The sequence below is a fragment of the Zootoca vivipara genome, chromosome 11 (assembly GCF_963506605.1).
Source record: "Zootoca vivipara chromosome 11, rZooViv1.1, whole genome shotgun sequence".
NCBI classification, from domain to species: domain Eukaryota; kingdom Metazoa; phylum Chordata; class Lepidosauria; order Squamata; family Lacertidae; genus Zootoca; species Zootoca vivipara.
In genome coordinates, this window is record NC_083286.1 from 15,403,825 (window position 1) to 15,431,088 (window position 27,264).

At 42.2% G+C, this 27,264-nt stretch overlaps 1 protein-coding gene across 1 annotated transcript; it reads right to left on the minus strand.

Moving 5' to 3' along the window:
- Positions 1 to 577: 577 nt before the first annotated feature.
- On the minus strand, positions 578 to 26,974 carry LMNB1 (lamin B1). The gene is made up of 11 exons (XM_035100031.2): positions 26,047 to 26,974; positions 13,426 to 13,582; positions 11,498 to 11,623; positions 10,304 to 10,474; positions 7,433 to 7,558; positions 5,732 to 5,952; positions 4,819 to 5,044; positions 3,709 to 3,813; positions 2,667 to 2,786; positions 2,289 to 2,405; positions 578 to 1,265 (listed from the first exon to the last, which is right to left on the minus strand). Exons 1-11 carry the CDS (start codon positions 26,415 to 26,417, stop codon positions 1,224 to 1,226), a joined length of 1,782 nt encoding a protein of 593 aa, XP_034955922.1. The 5' UTR covers positions 26,418 to 26,974; the 3' UTR covers positions 578 to 1,223.
- Positions 26,975 to 27,264: the final 290 nt, after the last annotated feature.

The following is a 27,264-nucleotide window of genomic DNA, read 5'->3' on the forward strand; positions in this document are numbered from 1 at the left end:
AGCAGGGAGGAGCAAGGGATCTCTTGGACCTTGAATTAAATTGGACGGTTTGCAAAGCAGAGGGATGGTCTCCCAAATATGCTCCAGGCTGGGTGCAAAGCACCTCCTTGCCTTGGAGAAAGTGTGGGGAAATGCCCCTCAGAAGCATCCAATCTACAAGAGGCTTGACAAAAGCAGGACACTGCTCCCCATCTTGAAAACCTATTGTAGGCTGGGTACAAGATCAGGTGGTGAAACTCCAAACACACAAACACCCCAATAAAAATCTAAGCAGTATTTTGTTGTGGTTACTGAAAGCTGATTGATGTTTTAAAGGTGTAAGTGACAAGCATACTGTAAAATGTTGAAGGCAAGTACAATTGGGATTGAGGACCGATGACAAAGCTGTATTGTAACTTTTGAATAAATGTTTAATAAAAATAAAGACAAGTATATAGCTAAAAAGAATTGGTCTAAGCAGAAAAGGTACACCGGTCATTAAAGACCGTTTCTTTCACCAACAAAATCTGATGGTTCCACATTTCATTTCTAAAGGAAAAGCGTATCCCCCCCCCAAAAAAATAATAATACAAGTCCCTTCTTAAGGTAACTTTTATTTATTAATTTGACATGAAAAGGTATGCAAGTTACACTAGAATTTAAAAAACACACCTAACACATTATCATAAGCCTGATTTGTGGTTAAGTTTCTAAGTGAAGCAAAACTAGCAAAAGAATTTTATTGAATCCTTCATCCTTCTATTTATGATGCAATTGTTGGATAATATTCTTTACAAATGTTCCAAGTAAAACTTGTATAACCTGATAGCTAAAATACAAAAGTTTTCAGTACAAAAGGTTTTGTTGAGTGCCCATTTACTTCCCCTTCCAAAAAATTCTAATAATGTAAAAGGACAAAGAGTAGATGGCTAATCTAACTAACAACCCCCCCCCCCACACACAGTAGTTTATTATTCTTAAATGAAGATATTAGAAAAGGACCAGCATAAAAATGAGGGCTGTTTTTGAAAAAAACAGTACATTTTTCAGTGTCAATATTTCACATTTCAAAAAGCTATATATATGGGTTTCACTTACAAAAACCTCCATCTCTGTGACAAAGGAAATTAAGGCCAGACACAGCTTTAAAATTCACAAAAGGAAATTAAAAAATATTGTGCTTCCAAGCAGGTTCTCCTCTGCAGGAAGGGATTAACATAACTGAGGATATACAGATGACGAGTTTACATGATTGCACAGCTTTTGTTGGCTGTTCGTGGGTCTCCCTGTTTTAAAGAGAGGAAAGACAGCTTTAATTAAGGTTAAAGTAGGGACATTTTAAGTATCTTTTGATAATTGTAGTTTTTAACAGTCTGCCTTCTTCACTGAGCTTTTAGTCATGGGAACTGTTTGCGGACAAATTCATGGGCACTGGATTTATCAAGCAGGAAACACTTTGAGCCAGGGGTGGAGAGCATGTGCTTTCTTCAGATATTGTTCACTCCCATCAGTCCCTGCCAGCATGGGCAATGTTCAGGGATGGAAACCTTTGAAGGGCTTGAGCAGGTGTTCATATGCAATACATTCTAAATATGTGGCTGATGAGCAAGGAGGTCTTGCTCAGAGATGAACCAAAACCACTGTTTCCCACAATATAGTGCCTTATTGGAAAGTCAAGTTTGAAAATGTAATGCTTGGTATAAAAGTGTAGGATGCACAATGAGTTAAACAGAATATTCCCTGCCACAGCTCTAGGCCACGATTTTGATCTAGTGCAATACAAGGCATGCATCTTTAAAGCTGTGATGAGCAATACTGTTTAGTTTCAGCCCTTTTAGCCAGAGTTGGCCCACATGTTCTTGAGCACATCAGTGTCTCTGCAGTAATGAAACGGGATTTTTTAAACAAAAACTCGGAGATTCTCAAATTACCAATGAGAGCCTATGTTAGGGACAGGGAACGCGTGGTCCTCCTGTTGCTGTTGGACTACAACTCCCATCATCCCTGAGCCTTAAGTCATCCTGGCTGGCGCTGATGGAAGTTAGTCCAATAACATCTGGAGGGCTACAGGTTTCCCACCTTTGTTCTCCTGCCAGGGTCACTATGGAAATAGGTTTATTTTCCATATCATTATTTAAGTTACAGGGAGCGGGTGGCACTGTGGTCTAAACCACTGAGCCTGTTGGGCTTGTCGATCGGAAGGCTGTGGTTTGAATTCGTGTGACAGCGGTGAGCTCCTGTTGCTCTGTCCCAGCTCCTGTCAACCTAGCAGTTCGAAAGCATACCAGTGCGAGTAAGTTATAAGATACCTGCTGGTGGAATAGATCCTCTTCTTCTACCGCTTCAGCTGGTTCTTCATCTACTTCCTCCACCTCTTCAACATCAAGTAAAGTTGTCTTGAAGACGGTGCTTCTCTGAGCAACTTCCTGTAACAGATGCGGCTGTTCAGTTATTCAATGCTTGCAACATTAAGGTAACGTTAAACTATCTGGCATACTTTAGTAACCATTTGTTGGAAGTTAGTATGACTGTTGTCAATCTAGAATCTGATACAGACTATGCTAGTGGCATGTACTAGTATACTATATATCCAAACAAAAAGTACAGCTCTGCTCCACTTTGGGGGCTATTATCACTAGACAAATTAGTTTGTGATGAGCATAGGTTAGCCAGGTTTCCAACATTACCTCTCCCTGAGAGTTTTTCAGCACAACTTTCACATCTTTGCCAGTGCCCCAAGAGTTTTGGTTCTTCCAGATGAGGTCAGAAGGAGGACTGGCTGTTACTCCGGCATTAGCAGCCCATATCTGGGAAAGGGAAAGATACATAAATCAGGATTAAAATACATCTTCCAGAATAAATTGCGCAAGCTCCATCTATAGCAATAGTTCTGGAAGCAAATAAATGGCGGAAGACCTAGACAAAAACACTCAGCTTAAAGAGATTGATCCATAATAACTGCATTTGTAATGAGTTAAATTTTCTTAGCTGAACTTTATAAAAAGTGATTTATAGAACACCATACAAGTTGCACCCCATCTGCAGTATCTGTAGATATTGTAGATATCTGCAGGGTGGAGTCATGCCCTTTCAAAACAGACCCAGGACCCACAGCTTTCTGGAGAGTTCTATAATTGCCATGGATGCAGGTTAGATGGCTCACACCAGAGCTTTCCAAACTTTTCCACTTGGCAACACACTTTTTGGACATGCATGTTCTATTCTGCCTCTCATGTTTAGAAGTGCCTAAGTGCAAAGTAGCATCACTCACTAAGCAGGAGTTACTGTTTCCCTCAGAATACTGACACAGGAAAAATGGTGTTGGGGAGGAATGACAAACCCACCCATCTCCACCTTTTACATTTTGCTTCTAACCAGGCTCAGCACCAGAAAGCCTGGCAGTAGAAGAAACAGCCCAAGTCTGAGAGAAAATATCAAGACTGGCACAGGGAAACGGTTAAACGCTCATTCTGTTCCTACCATATAAATATTCCACCACCATTTTCCTATTATTCCAAAGAGTTTTCAAGAGAAGAATTAACTAGATCACTGTGTGTAAACAATAGCTTTGCAACTCTTTAGGAAGCCACTGAGAGTCCTTAATAGAAAATGAAATACACCTTGACTTGAGCAGTAGCACCAATTACCAAAGAACCCACGTTAGACCCCAAGCATGTTTCCAACACACTAATTCCAAGTTTGATAACTCAAAAAGTAGGTTTCACTTACTGTAACAGTCTGGCCTGCCTTCAGCACATATCTTGAGGTATATTTGTAAGTGACAGAAGAGTCTCCTATTTTCCTTATCATCTCCCAACCTCCCAGTGGTTGGTCCTAAACAAAAGCAGGTCATGTTTTCATGTCAAGCCATTATGTACTTATTTCTGAACATTAAGACTGCTGTCTTATAAACCAGGTTGTTTTTATCCCCACTCGACCCCTTATGAGTAAAGTTTGACACACAGACAAAGCTGCCCACTTGTCAATCACCTGACACCACAATGTTGTCAGTGACCTTTTTTGCCTGCAAGGGACTTGAGAAATTCCTCTCTGTGATCTTGCACAGCACACTGAAAGGGGCTTTGCCAACTGCTAATGCCTGTAGGCATCCCTTTCAGTTAGTAAGGTTTTTACCTGCCCCCCAACCCATCATCATATATGTCAAATGTAGGACAGGTGTGCATGGCTTGGGATAAAATACTCTGGTGGGCATAATTAAGACCACACGCCAGAGGTACCCCACTTCGACTATATATGGGAGGACGTCCTGCTGAATTCAATGGGGCGTACTTCTGAATATTAATGTATAGGATGTCACTACAGTGCACTTGCAGGTTATATGCATTTAACATGTCCGCATTCAGCTTAATGTGCTTGGCAAAAATATTAATTAATATTGAGGTGGAAAGAAGGGGGGCATCTGGAGGGGGGAGGGCTTTGGCAATCCCACCTGCCATGGCACCCAGTTTGTTTTAACTAGATATGATTTTGGCTTTAGGCACTATCCCTGGAATGTCTAAGTAGCTGGCTTACCATATAAGTCATTATATACACTTGAACATTAAGCCATTCAAAGCACAGGGAGGGGATGGTGAAATAGATATGCCCTCTAACCCTTTCTATCAACTCGATCACTATGCAACCCTTATTGTTTCACCTGGGGCACATCTTGTAAGACCATTTCAGAGTTTTACACTCTTGAACCACTCTCAACTTTTGCAGGTCAAGTCATCACAGGAGAACCTTTTTTGTTGTTGTTGCTCTGCTTCTTTCTTTGGTCATCCAGGGAAATGTCATCTACATTTTAACCACCTCATCTGATTATTGAGGTTTCCATACCTGCTCAGAAGTGTTTTTCAAGCGGATAAACTTCCCGTCTACATCAATTTCCTCAATGCAGATATTTCCAGTAGCGGAAGCTGAATGAGAGATGCTAACGCTACTACTGGCCTCAGATTCCTCAACATCAACCCTCTTCCTCTTTCCCCTGGTTGTGCGCACACTGCGGCTGGATGATGCCCGAGAGACTGTCACACGAGAAGATGGGCTGGGAGTAAGTTTCAATCTGTGGAAGAAGGAAAAAAAGGAAATCCATCAACACACACTTTTCAAGTGTGCTTCCATCTGTCTCCTCCTCAGGCAGCATGGATTAGTAAAATGTTTTGTGAACTCTGATAATTAATTAATTACCTGCAAGGTTGGATTTCAAGCAAGTAATGTGCATTTTTTATTATTATTTCCCCACCATTTAGAGTGGGTGGGAAGAACCAGGGCTGGGACTAAGGGTTTTCAAGGATAGGGTTGGCCTGGGAATGAGGGATTAAGTTTTCTTTAAAAATTATTATTATTATATTTCAGTTGGGAGTGCCCAGGGTGAAGAGCAACATTTAAATCAACCATTAAAACTTCAAGAGAAAATATTTACCTTGCAAAACACCAAGCATAAGAGGAGCAGTTTGGTTGGATATACCTATAAACCCCAATTTAATTGCATTCTATTTCATAAGACATTATACCTGGAGAGATACTAGTGTTCACATTCAGCAACTAGAAAAAGGTTTTACACTTGACTGAGAAGCTCTTTCCATCATTCATCTCTAGTTGTCAAAACATTTTGCTCTTCACATGTAGCCAATATCCCTTCCCCTTCTTAAACATGGACTGCATGTGCCTGGAGTAATTAGGCAGGTAGTTGGAGTACATAATCTTTACGATAACTTTCAGTCTCCTGTAAATGACAACTATTTCTTACCTTTCTTCTTCGCCTTCCAAGAGCTTTCTGTATGCACTGATCTCCATGTCAAGCGCCAATTTTACATCAAGGAGTTGTTCATAATCACTCAACTGTTGTTGCATCTGGTCTCTTATCTCTGCCATCTCTCTCTCTTTATCAGACAGTGCCCTGCGAAAGTTATCTCTTTCTTTAGCCAGGATATCCTCCAGTTCTTGCATCCTTTCTAGCCATTCTCTAGACTAAAAAATAAAATAAAAAATGCACAGACACCAACTTCAGGCATTTTAATTTCTAAAAGCCAATATTCAACGACGTAGAATGAATATGAAGAGACATGCAAGTGTTACATTCCTGTTCTTAATACAAATTGCCTGTTGTGCAAGGCATTGTGTCTATTGCTTCATATTTTAAAGTGACAAAGCTGATGTCTATGGTTGTGAATGTGTTTTGAAAAAAAGCACAAAAAGAACACACACACGTACACACACTTCCTATGTTGGGCAAGAATAAATCTAGCAAGTCACTGAACAATTGCAGAACTGGCTCATTACTGGAAAACAGAAAAGCTGCAGCACTTATATTTTCTCATTTGCTAGCATATTATGCAAAGGGCAATGGCATGGCTTAAGAAAGGGAATGGCATTAAGATGCGGCTAATGATAATCAGTGATGTTATGCACACTGAACAGAAAATGGAAAATGAACCAAAATAATCTCAATTTTGCAACCCATATAGTTCTGTAAATTAAGCAAGCTTGCATAAATGTCTGGGTTTTACTAATTATAAGAGGGGGCTATGAAGGACCCTGAAGCCCTACCCCAGACACTGCAAATAATGTTTGTGCCCCTCCAATCTTCTGAGGTATCACTACATATCACTACTGCTTATCAATTTCATTCTCCTATCCTGACATGGTGAGAGAGGTCAACCAGGCTCTGCTGAGTGAGACTGAGCAAAAGGCTTCTTCCTGGGACCAGAGCTATGGGGCATTGTGGGGGCGGGGGGCGGGATGACAGCCTTGACCTCCCCTCACTGACTCCAAACCTTGAGAGGGGCTGGAGCACCAACTGACAGGCAAAAGCAAACAAATCCACCCCTCCCCAGTCCCAAGTCAAGAGGAACAACAGAGGAGTTTCTGTTTGCTCCTGAAGTGCTATGTTTCAAAGATGCAACATAAGGTCAGGGAGAAGACCCCACTCCTTTGGGCATATTCTAGTGATTTTTCGTTGGTCAACAAAGTCACCCAAAATCTTGGTATTACCTACAAATGTTCCAGCATATCTTCATAAACCTAAGAGCCTAAAACACTGCTTATTATTTAAAAATTAGAAATGAAAGCTGAGAATCCCAGGAAACTGAATTCTATGCTCTGGCATAATTATAGCACAAACATACAACTACAGCTGTGTGACCAATGAATTCCTCGTCTAAAAAGAAGCACTTATTCATTTTCGGTAATCGATAAAATGGAGGCAGACTGAACGATAGTAACATAAATCAAGAGGGGAACAAAAGGTGCAATTGACCCAAAAATGGACAACAAATTGGCCCAGTCTATTTCAAACGCAGGGTTTTTTTTAAAAAAATAAAAAGATTAAAGTACAGCGCACAACAGTAGCCCGGAAAACCACTGAACTAATGTAATGTAATGTATAAAATATCTGAGAAGTACTTACCTGCTACTAAGGTAATAAAGACAGGATTGTGGAATCCCTTACCTCTTTTTGCAAATTAGCCAGTTGGGAAGAGAGGCTGTCAATGCGCATGCGACTTTCCATGAGTTCTTCTCTGACAGTATTGGCTGCAGAGCTAGACATTTCAGAAGAGAGTCTGGCGTTCTCAAGCTGGAGGAAAACAAGCAGAACACACTTCACATGTGGTCTACCAACAAATAGAGAAGCAAATGCTTGTACTTTAAAATATCTGCAACAACATTAAGTAAGGCACACATTGCGTGTAATACAGGAAACCTGTCATGCTGGCTTTTCTGAAAATCTGAGAGCTAAGAACGTATGTAATATTTCTCCGGGACGATCCCTTCAACCACAAAAAAATTCAGATTCTTTTATCCTTATTTTCCCCTTAGGCCACGTGCAATTTTCTCAACTCTTTTATCAACGAAATATGGAAGCATTTAATAAGCAAAGGAACTAAGATAGCCAATAATGTTCAAAGGAATGCAAGGGTTTACTAGAAAAACCATCAAAGTGACCTACTGAACTTATGGAATGGCTCCTCAATAACTTTCAACAGTGATCCAAAACTGTTCAGAGTCATATAGCTACCAGTGAACTCAATTTAGTTGAAGGTAACAGTGTTGTTGCTTAATGCTTTCAAAAGAAAACATTCCACATCAGCTATACTACAGTTGCAAATTTTCCAATGCAATAAAGTACAGCTTCACAAGACAGCACAAAGATTAACAGACAGTATCTGGGGCTAAAGGCTACAGTGGTGCCTCGCTAGACGAAATTAATTCGTTCCACGGGTCAATTCGTGTAACGAATTTTTCGTCTAGCGAGTCCCGGTTTCCCATAGGAATGCATTGAAACTAAATCAATGCGTTCCTATGGGCTCCGGGGGACTGGTGGCGGGGAAGGCAGGCAGGCAGGCGCTTGCTCTCTTGCCTGCCTGCCTTCCCCACTGCCTGTCACACAAAGATCGGCGGGCGCTGCTTGCGGGGCTTGTCAAGCCCGGCAAACAGCGCCCGCCGATCTTCGGATCCGTGTTGTGTGACAGGCGGGGGTGGGGGGAAAGCGGAGAAAGCCCCTACGATCCCCCCTCTGTGACAGGCGGGATGGGGGGGGAAAGCGGAGGGTCTTTCTTCCGCTTCCCCCCATCCCGCCTGTCGCACAGAGGGGATCGTAGGGCGCTTCTCAAGCCCCTACGATCCCCCCTCTGTGACAGGCGGGATGGGGGGGGGAAAGCGGAGGGTCTTTCTTCCGCTTCCCCCCATCCAGCCTGTCGCACAGAGGGGATCGTAGGGCGCTTCTCAAGCCCCTACAACCCCCCCCCTCTGTGACAGGCGGGATGGGGGGGGAAGCGGAGGATCGGCGGGCGCTGCTTGGGGAAGGCAGGCGGGGAGGTGCCTGCTTCCCTGAGCCGAAGCGCATAGGGGGACAGAGCCGAAGACCCTCCGCTTCCCCCCCCATCCCGCCTGTCACAGAGGGGGGATCGTAGGGGCTTTCTCCGCTTTCCCCCCACCCCCGCCTGTCACACAACACGGATCCGAAGATCGGCGGGCGCTGTTTGCCGGGCTTGACAAGCCCCGCAAGCAGCGCCCGCCGATCTTTGTGTGACAGGCGGGGGTGGGGGGAAAGCGGAGAACGATCTCCGCTTTCCCCCCACCCCCGCCTGTCACACAACACGGATCCGAAGATCGGCGGGCGCTGTTTGCCGGGCTTGACAAGCCCCGCAAGCAGCGCCCGCCGATCTTTGTGTGACAGGCGGGGGTGGGGGGGGAAGCGGAGAATGATCTCCGCTTTCCCCCCACCCCCGCCTGTCACACAACACGGATCCGAAGATCGGCGGGCGCTGTTTGCTGGGCTTGACAAGCCCCGCAAGCAGCGCCCGCCGATCTTTGTGTGACAGGCGTCTCTGAACGTCTCTGAAGTTGCCTTCCGTGTTGGGGGAGGCAGGCGGGAGGCGGCGGTGTTCCCGTTTCGCTAGATGAATGCCCTGATTTTCTGATCGGAGGTTTTTATGGCCACTTTCGCAAGACGAAGCGGTGGCCATAGAAAACCTCGTCGTATAGCGAGGCAACCTCCGATCAGAAAATCCTTTCGTTAAGCGGAATTTTCGTCTAGCAGGGCATTCGTCTAGCGAGGCACCACTGTACATATGCAAGGAAAGAAACACAATAAGCAGGAAATTCATTTGACTGCTGAATGACTCCGTCTTGGAAAAGCAACTATTCACCATGTTAAGACCTTCAGGATCTCCATAGAAGTAAATCTACAAATGCGAGCAGGAGTCTTTAGGTGCATAGCAAAGGCACTTTCAGCTCAACTTCAACTAAGTAGGATGCACAAGACAATCAGATATGGAGGACTAGCAGTAACTTTGGCTGCACTGATTGGATAGCACTTAAATGGTGCAGGCCTACACAACCTTTTCTTAGGCAAGTAGTTTCTGTACAGCTCATTCTGTACTAGATCAGTCAAATGACACATGGAAGCCTGAAGCCCCAGGTTGACTATAAGAAAACACTCTGCTCTTCAAACTTTCCACTTATCTACAGTAACTAATCTTTAACATTAGCAAAGCTTTTCTGAAACGTTAACATGCACCCTTCTTGACTTGAATATATATTCCACTTTGCTTCTTTGCCCAGATTTTAAAAATTGTGTTGAGTTTTATTAGCTACAGCTACACTAGTTCAAAATAAGTTTTGTTTTTAAAAGGAGCATTCACATTAAAGGAAATTTTTATTTTGAATGTTGGTATTTAACCCATTATTACCTATCAATCTCAAAAAGAAATGAAATTTAAGCTCACATCCAGAAACAGTTTCTATTTCAATTATTCAGGCAAAGTTTTTGTAACACAACTATCAGGATTTTATTATATGCAAGAGCAAATATTCATACTTTGGCATGGTATGTCTCTTCAAGCTCCTCCTTATACATTTTCACTTGCACATCATGCTGCTCTCTCATTTCTTGAAGCGCCTGAGCAAGTTTGTGCTCATAATCTATCCGACGCCCGGAGTCCACCTCAACAAGACGGGTCTCATGCTTTCTTCTTGTCTCATTGATTTCCTAAGGAGGAATAATATTACTTTTCAATAACACAATTTCACTAAGCAAAGAAAAGCAAAGATGGCATATTAAATAAAGTATGACCCCACTGGTTTTCCAGCTAGATCGCAATTGCTTTGTGTACTGATAAGAAGGAAAATCTTGCTTAAATATGTTTCTTGAGGCTCAGCTTTAAGAGAAATACTTTAAATATATATTTTTGGATATGCCACTTTTAAGAGGATGCCCCCCCTCCAAATCTTCTTACCAAACGTGCTCCAATATATTACTGTTATGAGTTTGGGGTTAGAATGGGTATCCTCTTGGGATAGCTTCCAGTCTTAGGAATCTTTACTTGTAAGACTGGATCTGAGAATATTGCTAAAAGGGTCAAACCAGTTCTTCTGTTAAGTAAACAGTCCTGGCCATGTCTCTTAAGCTAGGGCAATGGGCTGGCACAGGAAATAGCTGGAGACACTTCAGGTATAGAAAAAGGAGGGCACAGTATATTCCCCCCCTTCACTGATTGGAAGCAATGCTGAGACAGACAGGGATACAAGCACAAGAAACACACAGTCTTGAAGAGTCTAAAGTAAAGATGGATAAATGTATTTGGTTTGCTTTTATAAGCAACTGACCTTATACTCACTTCCCATACTGATACATGGATCAAAACACAACAGTCCTTCGGACAGCATGCTTTCCCAAATGTTACAATAATTCTCTACTCAATTTTTTTTACCAAAAATGCATAAAACATGTATTTTAGGATGAATCACCTTTAGAAATACATACACTGAGACATAGCACACGTCCATTTTTAAGTTCAAACCGAAACACCAATTTGTGTTGTTTTTAAAATCGAAGTTTAGTGCTGTAACAGGACAGACTTTGGAATACACACATGTGCAAAACTGACACAGATCTGAAACAGACTGATCCATTTATCACTAATTGGAGACAGACACAGAGACCTGATTTGAAGCCAGGGTGCATTCTGGCTTGTCACTGTGTAACATTACCTTAGAACCTAAACTATCTTACCTCTTCATAAATATTTTTTCGGAACTCCAGGTCTTCAATCAAACTTTGACAGCGATTTTCAAGATCCACTTTCAGTAATGTTTCATCCACGAGCTGCTTCTTAGCAGCAGCTAAAGCAGCTTCAAGCTTAAAAGAAATAATTTCAAATTAGCAGAAACACAATTGCAGCATAAAATAATTATCACAAGTAAAAACTGAGTGCCATCTGGCAAAGTTTTCATAAAGCTGGTCAGTTATAGAATAAAGCACATTTGATGCACTGAAGTTAAGTTCACTCTTCATTAAGTACTGCTCATTTACTGATCCACAATGTCTCACACACCCTTGTTTGGTTCATCATCAAGGGAACAAGCAACAGCAAGTCTTGGGGCTTACGCATTGCACCCCTCTGCCTGGCATAAAGACTTGGGGGAGGTTTTTGCTTCAGTTCCAAACTACCATTAGATAAGTATTATATGTGAACCCAAACAAGCCAGTTAAAGGTAAAGGGACCCCTGACCATTAGGTCCAGTCATGACCGACTCTGGGGTTGCGGCGCTCATCTCGCGTTATTGGCCGAGGGAGCTGGCGTAGAGCTTCTAGGTCATATGGCCAGCATGACAAAGCCTCTTCTGGCGAATTAGAACAGCACACATAAACACCGTTTACCTTCCCGCTTGGAGCGGCACCTATTTATCTACTTGCACTTTGACGTGCTTTCAAACTGCTAGGTTGGCAGGAGCTGGGACCGAGCAACGGGAGCTCGCCTCGTCGCAAGGATTCGAACCACCGACCTTCTGATCAGCAAGCCCTACGCTCTGGGGTTTAACCCACAGCGCCACATGTGTCCCTCCAGTTAGTCTTAGCCAGTGTGAAAAACTCAGATATATAAACTAGGTGCCAAATGGCTCCCTTTAAACCAAGGTTAAACTCACCAAAATGGAATGTCTAGTTGCCATTTGGGGGCAAGACCTCTCTATAGCCTTATTGTTCAAATGATGGACTGACTGTGATTATCAGTGAAACATATGGCTAGTTCAGATGTTAACTTTGGGCTAGGTCAAGAGCACTGAGAACTTAAGAAAAGTCACTTGATTCAGCAACAGTCCACATATATATTTTGGCCTATTCCAACCTCTTTTTCTTAATGGTGACTGTTCCTGCTCAGGGTGCACAGAAAAAGTCATTTGGTTCCAGAAATTCATTCCGGTTGTGCAGATAACATATAACTAATAGAATTCTACAAGATGGGGTCTTAGTGTGTGAAAACAGTCCATTCAATGATCCCCAAATGGTGGATATGCCAGGTGTCATCCTGGCGCCAAGGAATCTTCACGTGGTCGCAAGTGGTCAAAAGCCAGCTGAAAATGTGCCAGGCACCTGGCTAATTTCAAATACTGGTCTTAGCAATGATTGGCTAAAACAAGTAAGTTTCAACCCATAGTTTAGGAAAACTGATCTGCTTCAACTAACCATAGTTAGGATTAACTAATTTACAGTCTGACCACAATGCTAAACTGTAGTTGATTTAAATCAAAAGTTAAAGGTTTTGATTGCCTCCTGACTGCACCAAAACAACTGAGGGGCGAACTAATGAGATCTAGGCTGCTGCACATTACAGTAACCATTATCATTACATCCAAACTAGCCTATTATGATAAACTAAGTTGCTTCCAATGGTGTCACAGTGCACAAGTGGAATAGACTTCAGGTTGCACAACACTTCACCTTCCTCCCCACCCCCATTGTAGCCTCCTGTTCGCCCCAAAATTTGCTCTGATGTGTGGATTTCACCCTATAATTTCTCAACACACTCATCAGTTTTGTTTTTAATTAAAATAGTGAGCATTATTTACTACCCAATGAGCTGTAACCACATTTGTTAAGATGCTGTTGCTGCTTATCCCAAGCTGGCCTGAAGCGCATTGTGTAGTAACTTATGTATTTACCTGAGCAATCTGATCTTTTAAATCTTCAAGGTCCACCTCCAGGCTTTTCTTATCACCAAGTGCTGTGGCAAGTGCAGCTTCTTTAGCATTCAGAGCAGCTTCAAACTCTCGAAGCTTAAGCATTGCTCCATTTAGATCAGATTCTTTTTTTGAATAGCTAAAAACAATAATAAAAAACAGAAAAAGGAAGTTCAATAAGTTGCCTCAAATATTTTCTTCAATGCAAGATGGAACTCAACAAGAGCTGTATGGCTACAGTTGTATTCCACTGGTTTGTGGGGAATGAAAAATCTGCTAGACGGAAACTCTAGTGAGATGTAATTTACTGCATCCTTACAGTTCTTCATAAGTAAGCCATGTGAAGAGAAAAGCTGTACTCTGTGTAATCATTTCTAGTGAAGAACTAGTAACACTAAACTAATATTTTATCATAGTACATAGCTAGATTTTCATAAGCGATTAAGATTTTGCTGGCTGTATATAAACTGATCAACAACACTTAGCTATTTTTGCAACGCAAGCACTTTATGTCAAAACAGTGATGAATAAGATTGCAGAGATGCTAAGATTAAGTATAGCATCTATTTTATAGAGAAAAACCAAAGTGCAATATTAACTTGCTGAATGACTGTAGAACCTGAAGTTCAAGTTATTCAGCACACTCAACTGCTTTTAGCACCCTCATAAAATTGTTATTGTGCAGCTGGGATACTAGCACTGTAAAAAGTAAAAGCCCAAAGCATATTTACAAAAAACTTTGAATTTGGTACAATCCAAATTATGTGCCAAGGAAAGCAGTTCTGTGACCTAAATAAAATACATAAGCAGAACAAATGTGTACAATCTACTCTGCTTTTCCTAGTCATGGGGAAAAGGCTAGCAGCTACTCAAGTTACTAAAACTCCACTCACAGCCACCGAAATAATTTTAATGGGTCTACGCTAAGTAAAACTTGGTTGGATATGACCTATAATTTTCTCTCTCCTTGCTGCAAATTCTTTGGTCCTACACAATCACAACATCTATATAGCTCATAGGTAAAAAAAAACTAGGATGAAGAGTGATTTGATTTGAGGTCCTTCAGGCCCCAGCACAGAAGCTACCCCAACAGTACCTAAGTTGGTGGGCAGGCCTGCAGCAGAGACTAAAAAACCCACGATTCTTCCCAATGCAAACACTGAGGTGGGCCTTCATAAGTTTCATAGGAAACCAGCTTATGAAATCCTCACCTTTAATGAGAACATACTAGAGTGTTTCTATATGTAACAAGTACTTTCCCAAGCGTTTGCTTACCCGTATATTCCGGCGTATAAGACAACTGGGCATATAAGACGACCCCCAACTTTTCCAGTTAAAATAGTTTGGGATATACTCGCCGTATAAGAAATACGACCTGGCGTATAAGACGGCCGCCGACTTTTGAGAATATTTTCCTGGGTTAAAAAGTAGTCTTATACGCAGGAATATACAGTATTTGCTTAAGTGTTGTACAACTGTGGCTTTTATGTATTTATTTATAAACTACTTCACAGCTAAAGCCAACAAAGCAGTGCAATGTTATAATGCAGTCCCTTCTTGTGGGGTGCTTTCCTTTTATCGCAACATTAGAAATTATTTTGACAATGCCTAGAGTGCCATACCCCATTCCCTTCATCTACCAGGCTTGTAATTCTGTCAAAAAATGAGATCAGATTAGTCTGACATAGGTCTGCCAGGCCTCCCCATTTGGCCCATGACATGATTTGGCTTGAACTATGCCTGCCTGTTTATCACCTGGCATCAGGCACAGCACAGGTAAGCCTGTGGGGCAAATTAATCGCCAAGCATCAGGAGTGCATTCAAATGGCACTCTTGAGCAGGGGTCAGCAAACTTTTTCAGCAGGGGGCCGGTCCACTGTCCCTCAAACCTTGGGGGGCTATATTTGGGGGGGACAAATTCCTATGTCCCACAAATAACCCAGAGATGCATTTTAAATCAAAGCACACATTCTACTCATGTAAAAACACGATAATTCCCGGACCGTCTGCGGGCCGCATTTAGAAGGCGATTGGGCCAGATCTGGCCCCCGGGCCTTAGTTTGCCTACCCATGCTCTTGAGTCTTCCTTTGCTGCTGGTGGTACACTTCACTGCTTTTTAAAATTTGGCACACAATTCAAACATTACAGCTGGACAAAAAAGGATCTCAAGACAAGTGTCAAAGGAACAATCTTCCTTTGCCAGTGCAGCTTGATTTGTTTTTTATGTACACCACCTTTATATTTTTCATAAGCGTTGTCAGTTTATCAATAAGTACTGTAGATGGTGATTTGTTATCTTTCCTGGGAACCTAAGTTTGTTCCCCACCCCTACCCGATGTATGCTTTTAAAAAGTGAAAAGGCAATAAAAATACAGTGAAAAGTATCTTAGTTTTAAGATTTCCAGCACAACCTTTAAAAAAGTACTGTATTATTACAGGCTGTAACATTCAGCATCAATGACCTTAAGAGAATAATATTGACTGGCTTTTTTCTCTCTGCATTATTATCGTCCTTAGTTATCAATGGCTTTTTACACCATTAGCTCAATATGATGTACAGTGGTGCCTCGCTTAACGAATGCCCTGCTTAACAAAATTTCCGCTTAACGAAAGGTTTTTTCTAGTGGAGGTTGCCTCGCTAGACGAATTTTTTTACGAAAAATTCGCCTAGCGAATCGCAGTTTCCCATAGGAATGCATTGAAATTAATGTGTTCCTATGGGCAAAATTTTTTTTAAAAAAATTCAATGCATTCCTATGGGATTCGCTAGATGAATTTTTCGTTATTAGAAAAGACCCGTGGAACGAATTAAATTCATCTAGCGAGGCACCACTGTACTATAAAACCAGCAAAAACAGTTAAACACGCAAAAACAGCCGAAGTATTTAAATCAAAACAATACAAAACTCTCATGGCAGAGACCCAGTCATCCAGCTGGTAAATTCAGTTTCCAGAAAGCTCAGATAGTGTGCACCAATCTTATCTTGAAAATAATGCCACTCTACATGCATGCCCTATTTGGGGGGTGGGAGTGGGTATGTCAAGGCTACCTCTGAGACATATTAAATTCATGAAAGTTCAAAAACTCTTGATTTAAGAGTACTGTGTTACACCAAACATGTGGGGCCAGCACATGACAAATTGGACAGTTTTCAGTAAATACTTGAAGCAATCCAGCTGCCTTACTTTGCCATATGGCACATTTGGCAAATCACTGAAAAGCTTAGAATTATAGTAGTTGTACGCTGAATCAGAGTAAATGACAGACAAGAGCTTCATCTACCTATAGTTGAAATAAGTCTGATTTGGATAATAATCTGAATTACAACTCAGGGAGAACTATTCATTTAAATCAGATTATACTAAGTCTCTTATTGAGGTCCATACTTTAATACAGCAATATGGACTTGGGACAGGTGTTTCAACTATGTTTACCCTCTGAACAGTTGCCCTGTGCACCAGCTGAACTATACTTAACACTTGTTGAATCAATCAAGTCATTGTCTTAATAACAGGCCCTTAGGGGTCATAGATTTGCAATGCAATTTCATAAATGTGCCTTTTTTATTTAAAAAAAGGAAACAGGAAAGTAAGAATGAAAAAAGTGATTTCCTTAAAAGAAATCTTCTGTTCCTGGAACTGGGTGATAGTAACAATAAAATACATTTGTACAAGATTCTGTTCCTCTTAGCTGCTGGCTATCTTACTATGTAAGCTAAATGATTGACAGCTAATAGATGCAACCTTTCATGTCTGCAGCTGTGTGCTTAAGAGTTTCTCTTGCAGCAATCCTCAACCTAGTAGTTCCAAAATATAGTCTATACACTTATTCACCACAGCAGAACTTTCAAGCACTACAGTATCGATTAATATGAAATTGGCACTACATGCAGTATATTCTTTTTAAATTGTATTCTAGTTTATTTTAACGGCTTTAAAACTTACTTCTCATAACATTTAAATAATATGAGGAAAATTAAGACAAAGTCTGCAGATTACAGAAACCCCTGTTACTGATATGAAGTTTGGTCTTCCACAATATTTAGATGGCAAAAGTACCATGCTTTACAATTTACTCTTAGGCAAGCTTTCACAATCTTGCAAGCAATTTGAAACTGATGTATTTGGTTTCAGGTAATGCCACCCAATACAGATTTTACAAGCATCTGATTTGAGATTTACTAGCAAGCATTAAGTATTATACCACAGAACTTCACATATCCATTTCACTTTTCCAACCTTGTCAAACATGTTTTGGTCATATTTAAAATCCTGCAATAGCAGCACAAGGAACGAAGCAAAGTTGGGGTACAATTAACAAGCAGCTAGGTTTGTGTTTCCTACAGTAGAATGCACAAGGTAAATAGGCAATACACTTACCAAGGAGACAAATCCATCCTATTTACAGTGGTACCTCTGGTTAAGAACTTAATTCGTTTCAGAGGTCCGTTCTTAATCTGAAACTGTTCTTAACCCGAGACACCACTTTAACTAATGGGGGCTCCTGCTGCTGCCGTGCCGCCGAAGCACGGTTTCTGTTTTCATCCTGAAGCAAAGTTCTTAACCCGAAGTACTATTTCTGGGTTAGCGGACTCTGAAACCTGAAGCATTTGTAACCTGAGGTACCACTGTATTGCTATATGTATGCAGGCAACTCCCCATTTACATGTGATCTATTTATATGCAACTGCACACATGCATGTTGCTGGGTATCCGGAAATGGGGAGCACCCTCCTGGTTTGCAAGTAAACTCAACCCAGAAAATCTCATCGTGAACTGGAGGGGCAGTGGGGCTTTGTTTAACTGTTCAGCCTCACTGCCTAACAAAAGACATGCAGGCAGGGTTTGAAATTACAGTAGTAGGGTGCCAGGCACATTTCACACCTAAAGGTTCTCCATTTGCGAGCACCTCAAAAATGTCTGGGTGCCATTTTTTGCACCTGGCTTACACTAAAGGATTACTGAAATGTATGTGCTTTGAAGCCTTGAAGTACTGTAGTGTATACGATAAGGATAGACACTACGTTAAGGAGTTTAACAATAAAGAGTAGAATTTTTTTTGATAACTAAAGCATGGTACAGTGGTACCTCTACTTACGAATACTGTAACTCTACTTACGAATGGAGCTCCGTCCGCCATCTTGGATGCGGTTTAGATAGGATTTTTTCTACTTTTGAATTTTTAGATAGGGTTGCTTCTACTTACGAATTTTTTCTCCCACTGCATTCCTATGGGATTCGACTTACAATTTTTTTTTACTTACAAATGTGTGTTCGGAACGCATTAAATTCGTAAGTAGAGGTACCACTGTACCAATATTGTTAGTATGAACACCAAATTAAACATGTATTAACAATTTCTGTTAAAAATGTGGTATTAACAACATGTCACTTATGTGAATTGCGTATTAGTTCAAGCTTATCAAAATAATAAATAGAAAGTGTGGCCAACCCCCCCCCCCAAAAAAATGACTACTAGACATTATGTTTTGACACCCACAACCCAGGTCCCAAGAGCCATTTGGCTCTTAGCTTTTCTATCCCAGTTTCTAACACTGTGTGCAGGGTAGTGCAGCAGCCACCACTTCCCAGTGCAACAGCTGAGCAAGCCCTGCTGCCCCTCCAGCTCACGCTGAGATCTTCTTTGGCTTCTGGGGACAGTCTGATGCTAGGGAGTGAGGCTGAAAAGCTGAACAAAGCCCCGCTGCCCCTCCAGCTTGCGAAGAGATCCTCCCCAGAGCCCGCAGGTCCTCTTGGGGGTCTCAGGTGTGTTTTCTCTTGAGCCACTATGATTCTCCAGGGTGCTCACCTGTATAATATCTCTTACAAGGGTCTTTCTCACTGGGTTGTTACTCATTCTAACAGCAGAAGTTACGGTAAGTATTTCACCCAGAACTGAGTGCTTATACAAGATTGTTCTTAACATTAATGGAGAAAGCAGCTGCCTCTACAATATTGGTTTTTCCCATCTTAGCTTCCAGAAAGCCAACCTGCTACTTAATGTTGAATACAACCTTAAAAGATGTGTCAAAACACACCACCCAAGATTAGGAATCACAGATTTCTGCATTTTATCTGGCTATTAATATAAGCTAATATAAGAAGTAACAAAGGAACCAATGATTACATTATACTTAAGTATTATACTTGCGTGTAAGTGCACATTTCACAAGTTCAAACAGATGTTACCACAGATGAACACTTTAATCCAAGCCCTACTTCTAAATCACACAAAATTTGCTTCTAACTCAAAACCTTTGCAAAAAAAAAAAAAGGTTTCAACTCATTTTTGAGCTAGGAATACAGTAACTCAACCACCATCTGATTAATTAAAACATGACATCTAAATACCCGACATGGGCTTGGAACTAAATAAAATGCTTTGCTTTTGCCAAACATATGCAAATCAGGTCTTAAGATGAGAAGCAGGGCCTGATGATTTAAACCAAGTAGATGAGACTCAAATTACTGGCACTTTAAGATATCTCTCCCACCCCCAGTTTCCAACCTTGTTTTCATTAATATGGAAAAGCTTGTTTATTAAAGGTTCAAGGGAGTAGTCTGCACAGAAATTCCTGTCCCTTCAAAAGATGTACATTTACTTTGATCTCAAAGTATCCCATTCACCATAATTATTCTAGCAATTTGCAAATCCAGCGTTTCAGTGGTAAGCTGGAGTTCCCAGAGAAATAGAATCCATATCAAGAGTTACACTATTCAGTCACCTAGGCAGAAAACCACATATTACTACTATAAGATGCTTCAGAGCTAATTATGACAAGCGAACACATGCACAGCACTAGTTTATTTTCCCTTTTTTAACAAAGGAATAAAAGTAATTTAGAAAGAGTACAACTTGAACAGAAGCAACAAGAAAAGGGGCAACAGTTAAGCACAATATTTCTCAACTTCACTCTGCTACAGATTTAACAAAGCTACTCTTTTTGGAATTGATTGACAAATGATGAAGTGCCTGGAGACACACAGTCAGGTAGCAGTGACCAGAGGAGAAATGACTGCTGGATGAGTGCAGAGAGAAGAAACGTCATGACACATCTGTAGCAGTGAAACCAGATGCCTTCATCTGCCCCAGCTGCAATAAAACATGTCTCTCCTGTATTGATCTCTATAGCCACAACAGACGCTGTAACTCTCCAATAGTTTGACTTTACTCCCCAAAGCTGCACTCTTCCATTGTATTTTTCAAGTAACAGTTTTTAGGGCAAAATCCAGCAGAGGCATCTGCTAACTTAAGAAAAAAAGAGGCATTTTTGCTGATTCCCTCTTCATCTCTCCCCTACATGCCACTTACCACAGGAGGGTCCCCCCCAAAACCATCTAGAACATTACTGGAGAGAATGCAGTGGACTGAGAAGTAATAAAAAATCTCTTTAATTAGCAGACACTTCTGCTGGATTAAAAGCCATTTCCCAAGCAGAATTCCCACACTTAATTTCACCCTTACAATTTAGCCCAGCTATACAAAGCCCTATTAGCTACTACTACATAGAAACCTAATTATGAAAAGAGCAAGGCAGCAGAAACTCAGTAAAGATGGCCTCAAGGTTTAAGAACCACCACCAAACCACAAGCAATGGTCTTCACAAAAGCAGAACACCATAATTCCAACAAACTACTGTATTGTGGATTCTCCTATTCTACTGCCAACATATTAATTTTATCTCAAGCACTCTAGTCAATTTGAAAGTGCCCAGCAAAAAATTAACGAATGTGTATGTGTATATCATAGCTGCCAAGTTATCCCTTTTTTAAAGGGAAATTCCATTATGCTGAATAGGCTTCCTCGCGAGAAAAGGGAAAACTTGGCAGCTATGGCGTATATACAGATAGATGGTTCTACATATCTATCCTTCATGACTCCACTACCACCACATACAGATTGATGGATGTGCAACATTATCTCCTAACACAAAAATATACATACCAGGCTCTACAAGAGTGATAGCATCACCTTCTTTTTCACATTGCAAGACAAAGTCCCTAAGCTGCAGCAGCTAGACACATTATTCTTCCTCCCAAATATTTATATATACTAATACACCTCACAAAACCAGAAGGCTGTTATCTGAAACTATTACTAATGTTTAGAAGTAGCTTTTCCCAAGCTTTAAAATTTGCCCACCACAAATTATACCACAGCAAATGTTGCTGAGAAGGCACAATTAGTAAAACAGAGCTTTGAATGTGGTGGCAACAAAGCTTTGAACTCTAATTTATAGCATTAAAAAGCCAGTTAACAGTTCAAACGTGCAAGTTGAATCAAGAAAAGCATTCAAGCAGACGCAAAGAAAGACGCCATAAGTATAATAGCAAAATGAACATAACTTTCTTCTTGAAGAAGCTTTTAGATAGGGGATCAAAGGCAGTCAGCAGGTAAGATGCAACCACTGCAGCAATTTTATCCAATTTAAATAATATGTGAACAGGGATAATCCAATAGACATTGCATACATGGTATTTTCGAAAAGCTTTTACTATTGTGTCCCTTACCAAAGTGATCTTAACATTTATGGGATAAGAGGACAGACCCTCTTATGGATCAGTAACTGGTTAAAGAACAAGAAGCAGAGAGTAGACTTAAATGGACAGGATGTAAAAAGTGGGTCCCTCAAGGATCTGTATTGGAACCAGTACAGTGGTACCTCGACTTTTGAAGGCGATCCATTCCGCGGCGTTCTTCAGAAGTCAAATCCTTCGTAAGTTGAAGCACCCATTCTGCGCATGCGCAAAGCGCGATTTTGTGCTTTGCGCAGACCGCTTCTGCACAGGCGCAGAACACGCGCGTGGCGAAAACACTTCCAGGTTTGCCGACTTCGGAAGTCGAAACCTTCGGAAGTCGAGGCATTCGTAAGTCAAGATACCACTGTACTTTAAATATATTTTTTTAATTATGCAGTTGGGGGTGAGCAGTGAAATGACCATGTTTTCTGACGACACCAAATTATTCAGGGCATTAAAAACAGAAAGAGACCACAAGGAGTTCCAATCATCATCTGAGGCACTTCTTTGTGTGCGCTCTCCGCAAGACGTCTGGAGAGTGGCAACATGAGAAAGGGCCTTTTCTGTAGTGGCTCCCTGTTTGTGGGATGCTCTACACAGGGAGGCTCCCTTGGCACCAGAGTTCAAAATTAGAAGAGTCCCAGGAGCATTTTGCACCTAAATATTCTCCATTTGCAAGCACCTCAAAAAGTCTGGGTGCCATCCCCCCCCCCCGGCTGATACTCAAGGATTACAAAAATGTATGGAGCCTTGAAGTTTATGTTAAGGATAGACAATATGTTAAGGAGTTTCACAATAAAGAATAGTGTGTTTTGAAAACTGAAGCATGGTACCAATATTTTTATTGTAAACACCAAATTAAACACTTATTAACAATTTCTGCTAAAAATGTGATATTAACAATGTACCACTTATGTGAATTGCATATTAGTTCATGCTTATCAAAATAATAAATAAAAATTGTTGCCGACCCCCCCCCCATGGCACTAGACATTGTTTTTGCGCCCACAAGCCAGATCCCAGAAGCCATTTGGCTCCTACATTTTCTATTGCAGTTTCTAACATTGCCTGGTGCCTTCATTACATATCCTTAGGCACCAGGCAAAAACATTCTACTTCTCCTAGGCCACTGGAGAGGCACATTTGAAGAACATTCTTTTCCTCAAAGAATTATGGAACTTTAGTTTACTGCCCCTCAGAGTTATAATTCCAGGAGTACTGCCGTAAGAATACAGAAGTTGGCCAACTTTGATTATGAAGTGAGCAAAAGATGATTACTTTGCATAGTTTTTCACTGTGAAATAGACTGTGGTGCCTCGCTAGACGAATTTAATTCGTTCCACGGGTCTATTCTTATAACGAAAAATTTGTCTAGTGAATCCCATAGGAATGCATTGATTTTTTTGGATTTTTTTGCCTATAGGAACGCATTAATTGAATTTCAATGCATTCCTATGGGAAACCGCGATTCGCTAGACGATTTTTTTGTAAAACGAATTCGTCTAGCGAGGCAACCTCCGCTAGAAAAATCCTTTCTTTAAACGAAAATTTCGTCTTACAGGGCCGTTAAGCGAGGCACCACTGTACAAAAACGGCAACACCTGAACCATTTTTTCAAGGTATCAAAAAATGTCCTAAATACAAAATTGTCCAAAATAAATTTTAAAAAGCTTTTAGAACATATAATTAAATACATCTTACACAATTTCACTTAAATGATTGCAGCTGTACACTGCCAACAAACAAACAAATGCAGAGCTGGGGAGGGGGATCAGAGAAGAGATAGGGAAAATGGCAGGCAACAGGACTTCTAGTGCCTTTCTGCCCCCCCTCCACTACGCCCATTCTGTTTCAGAGTAAGATTGGGGGGCAGAGGTCTACAGGGAGAAAAGTCTCATTGTGTTCTCACCCCAAGTGTATGGCCAAAACACCAGATTTGAAAATGTTTTTTTTAAAAACAGGGAATAGCACAAGTGGAAGCTTCCTAAGAAACAAATTTTGGATGCCATTAACAAAAAATAAAAAGCAACAGCAAACTGACAGCACACAACTGTTAAAGGAAAGCTTTGATGGCACCCCTGAAAGCATTCCTTTGCAGAGCTCTGGAGGTGTATGAATCAAGCTTATCAATGCAAGCAAGCACCTGCTCATTCCAAAGAAGTGAGGCCAGCCAGCAAAAGGAACAGTACCTGATGAAGTGTGTATCTGATGAAGTGTGCATGCACAGGAAAGCTCATACCAAAATAAAAACTTAGTTGGTCTTTAAGGTGCTACTGAAGGAATTTTTTTATTTTATACCCAGTACCAGAAAGCATACAAGATGCAAAGGTTCCATGGAATTATTAACCAAATTATTCACTGAGCACTGGAGAAAAGGAGCTATCTGCCTTCTCCCAAAGTTACACAGGTTTCTTTAGGCAGGCAGCTCTGCAAAGCTCAAAAACAGGAGTGATTTCAATTCTCACATGTATTGTTAATACCTGACCAGGATTGCTCTTATCAAAATAGGAAAAAATTCACACTAAGCGCTTCTCTTTCAAGAACTGCATTTAATTTAAGTACCTATGTTGTTGCAGTATATCTCGTGGGTTTTTTCCCTAAAACCAACAAAAGCAAACACAGAAAAACTTCCCCTTCCATTTTAGCTCAAAAGAGGACTATCACTTTAGATAAGCTTTTTTAAAAAGTTAGCCAAATTGTATAAGTTAACAACTTTGTAGATAAGTATCACGTTAGTAACCCATGTACCGTATTTAGATCAAATCTGAACATATGAAATGATGATGAAAACATGGCGCACCCCAGTGACATACACCTCATACTGTCAGTTAGGCAGGAAACTGCTGCTAAGAAACCTCCCAGCCCTCTTTTTCATTCATTCAAATATTAGCACACTAGCTATAGCACATGGCAGCAGCTAGAGGAGTCAGACTAATATGCTCACTACTCGAGTAATGAATGGGAGGAAAGGGGAGGAGACAATAACGTACTCTCAAACCATGCCTGATTCTCATCTCTCAATGGAGAAAAAGGGAATCTGTCGTTAGCTCAAGTTTTGCCTTGTTTTAAAGTGAAGATTACAAAACATGCTCTTACTTTACTGCTCACCTTTACAAATAGAGCATAGAGAACATACAGGGACAGAAATGCAAATAAATTAACAGAATGAACCAGAAAGGAGGAACCCAACATCATGCATACCTCTATAAAACAGCAATAAATTGATGCCGAGGGAAACACATGAATAAAGAGTTCCCTCACACCAACATCTCTCCATAGATACCATGTCAGAAGTTAGAATCATGCTATGTCCCCAAACTTGAAAGTGAGAGAACAGTTATCAAGCCCTCTTATGGAACCAACTTCATGGAGAGGAGTTCCATGCTGACCTATATTAACTGTTTTTGGGGCACGCAACTCTAAGGTGGCCACCCCGAGCAGGGGCAGAGAAGGCATGGGTGGGAGGAAGTATGGTGTGGAGATTCCAAGAGACAGAGTGGGGTCGGAGGCAGTTATTTAAGAGGCAGGAAAGCAGGCAGTCAGTTTCAGTCATGCGGTACAATGTGAGAAGGGAGCCTCCTGGGAACCAAGAGAGGCCACATGCCCCTGGCCTAGGGTGCCAGTGTTAGAAACAGAGATATGAAAACTAGGAGCTAAACGGCACCTTGAACCGAGGTTACGGGTGCAACAATGGAATGTCTGGGCACACTCGTTCGATAACAATACTGTACAGTGCTGAAAATGAATGAACGGCAGCGAAAATATTATGTTCATTTTTCACATGCTGTGCCCAGAAGCTCAGAAACAGCATGCAAAACGCGCCCAGAACAATGGGAGTTTCGAACACCGAGTGCCAACTGGAGTGAAATATTGGGGGGGGGAGCCCCGCCTCACACAATCACATGATGTCGTGCACGCGCAAGATTTGAATGCCCATCAGCTTTGGGGAGGGGGCAGGCCCTCTCACATATTTTATTGGGGGGTTTTGGGGGGTAGCCCTAGGAATTGGCTCCTATGAACTTTTATTGAAGCCAAGATAGGAAGAGAGATCGAGGGTGTCTGTCTCCTCGTCGGCCACTTACTTGCCCAGGAGCTGGTCGTGCTCGTTGCGGATCTTGCCCAGCTCGATCTGTAGCTTGGCCCGTTCCCGGGCCGTGTCGTCCAAGGCTCGGCGGGCATCGGCGAGCTCGGCTTCGTAGAGGGACTTGATGCCGGTGATTTCCCGCCCGCGCACCTCCTCTCGCTCGGTAACCTGGAGGTGGAGCGCGCTGTTCTCGATCTCCAGGCTCCGCACCTTGTCGATGTACACGGCCAGGCGGTCGTTGAGCTCCCGCAGGTCTTCCTTCTCTTGCAGGCGGCTGATGCGCGTGGGGCTCAGAGGGGTGCTAGCCGCACTGCCCCGCGAGCGCTGCCCCGACGGCGTCGAAGCCATGGCCGCCACCGCCGCCGCCATGGTGCGCAAAAAACGCGCGGGGAAAGGGGGGAGGGAAGAAAGCCCAAGGGGGAAAGGGAGAGGGGAGGCAGGAGGAAAAAGGGCCCGAAAGGGGTTCAAAAGCGGAGAACTTGGCAATGCAAAGGTTAAAAAAAAGCACCACAGCAATCCTAAAAGCAAATTGCCAAACGAGCAACAAAACGCCAAGCGGCGGGGGAGGGAAAAAAGTTAAGCGCGAAAGGAAACGAACCGAGGATGCAAATGAATGAACAAACAAAAAAATCCCCGCCGGAGCGAGGAAGCAAGCGGGCGCGGAAAAAGGGAGAAGAAGAAAAAAAGAGGAGGAGCGAAAAGAAACGAAGAGGGCTCTGCAGGTGCTTCGTTAAGGGGAAATGGATGGTCCAAGCAAATAAAGGGAACGAGAAGAAGCGGCTCCTGCTCAGCTGGGACTCGGCGCTGCTGCAAGGAGCGGAGCCGCCCGCCCTGCAAGACTCGCGTATCCCGCCTCCGGCCGCTCCTCCCCGGGCCGAACACACAAAACAGGCGGGCTCTGCTCCGAACCAATATGGCCGTCGCGCGCTCGAGCGCCGTCCCTCCCTCTCTTCCCTTCCTCCTCCTCCGCTCGCCTATGCCCCCACCGCACGTGACCCGAGCTCAACCAATAAGGCGCCGAGATCTAGACGCTAAATTCAAAACCCGCAACTGTCGGCGAGGCAGCGGCGCGCGCACGCTCTCTCTCTCACACACATACACAAAAACACACCCACATAGCCACCGCTCGCTGGGCTGGAAACCCCAAAGTGCGCGTGCGCGGTTAGGCCGCCGACGTTCCTTTCTTCTCTCCCTCGCTCTCCGCCATCTCTTGTGG

Coding starts and splice junctions, on each gene's coding strand:
- LMNB1 (XM_035100031.2), bottom strand. CDS start 26,417: ATGGCGGCGGCGGTGGCGGCCATGGCTTCGACGCCGTCGGGGCAGCGC. Junction 5,045..5,731: donor TTGGAAGGCGAAGAAGAAAG/GTAAGAAATAGT, acceptor CTTCTTCCACAG/ATTGAAACTTACTCCCAGCC. Junction 3,814..4,818: donor TGAAAAACACTTCTGAGCAG/GTATGGAAACCT, acceptor GCTTTTGTTTAG/GACCAACCACTGGGAGGTTG.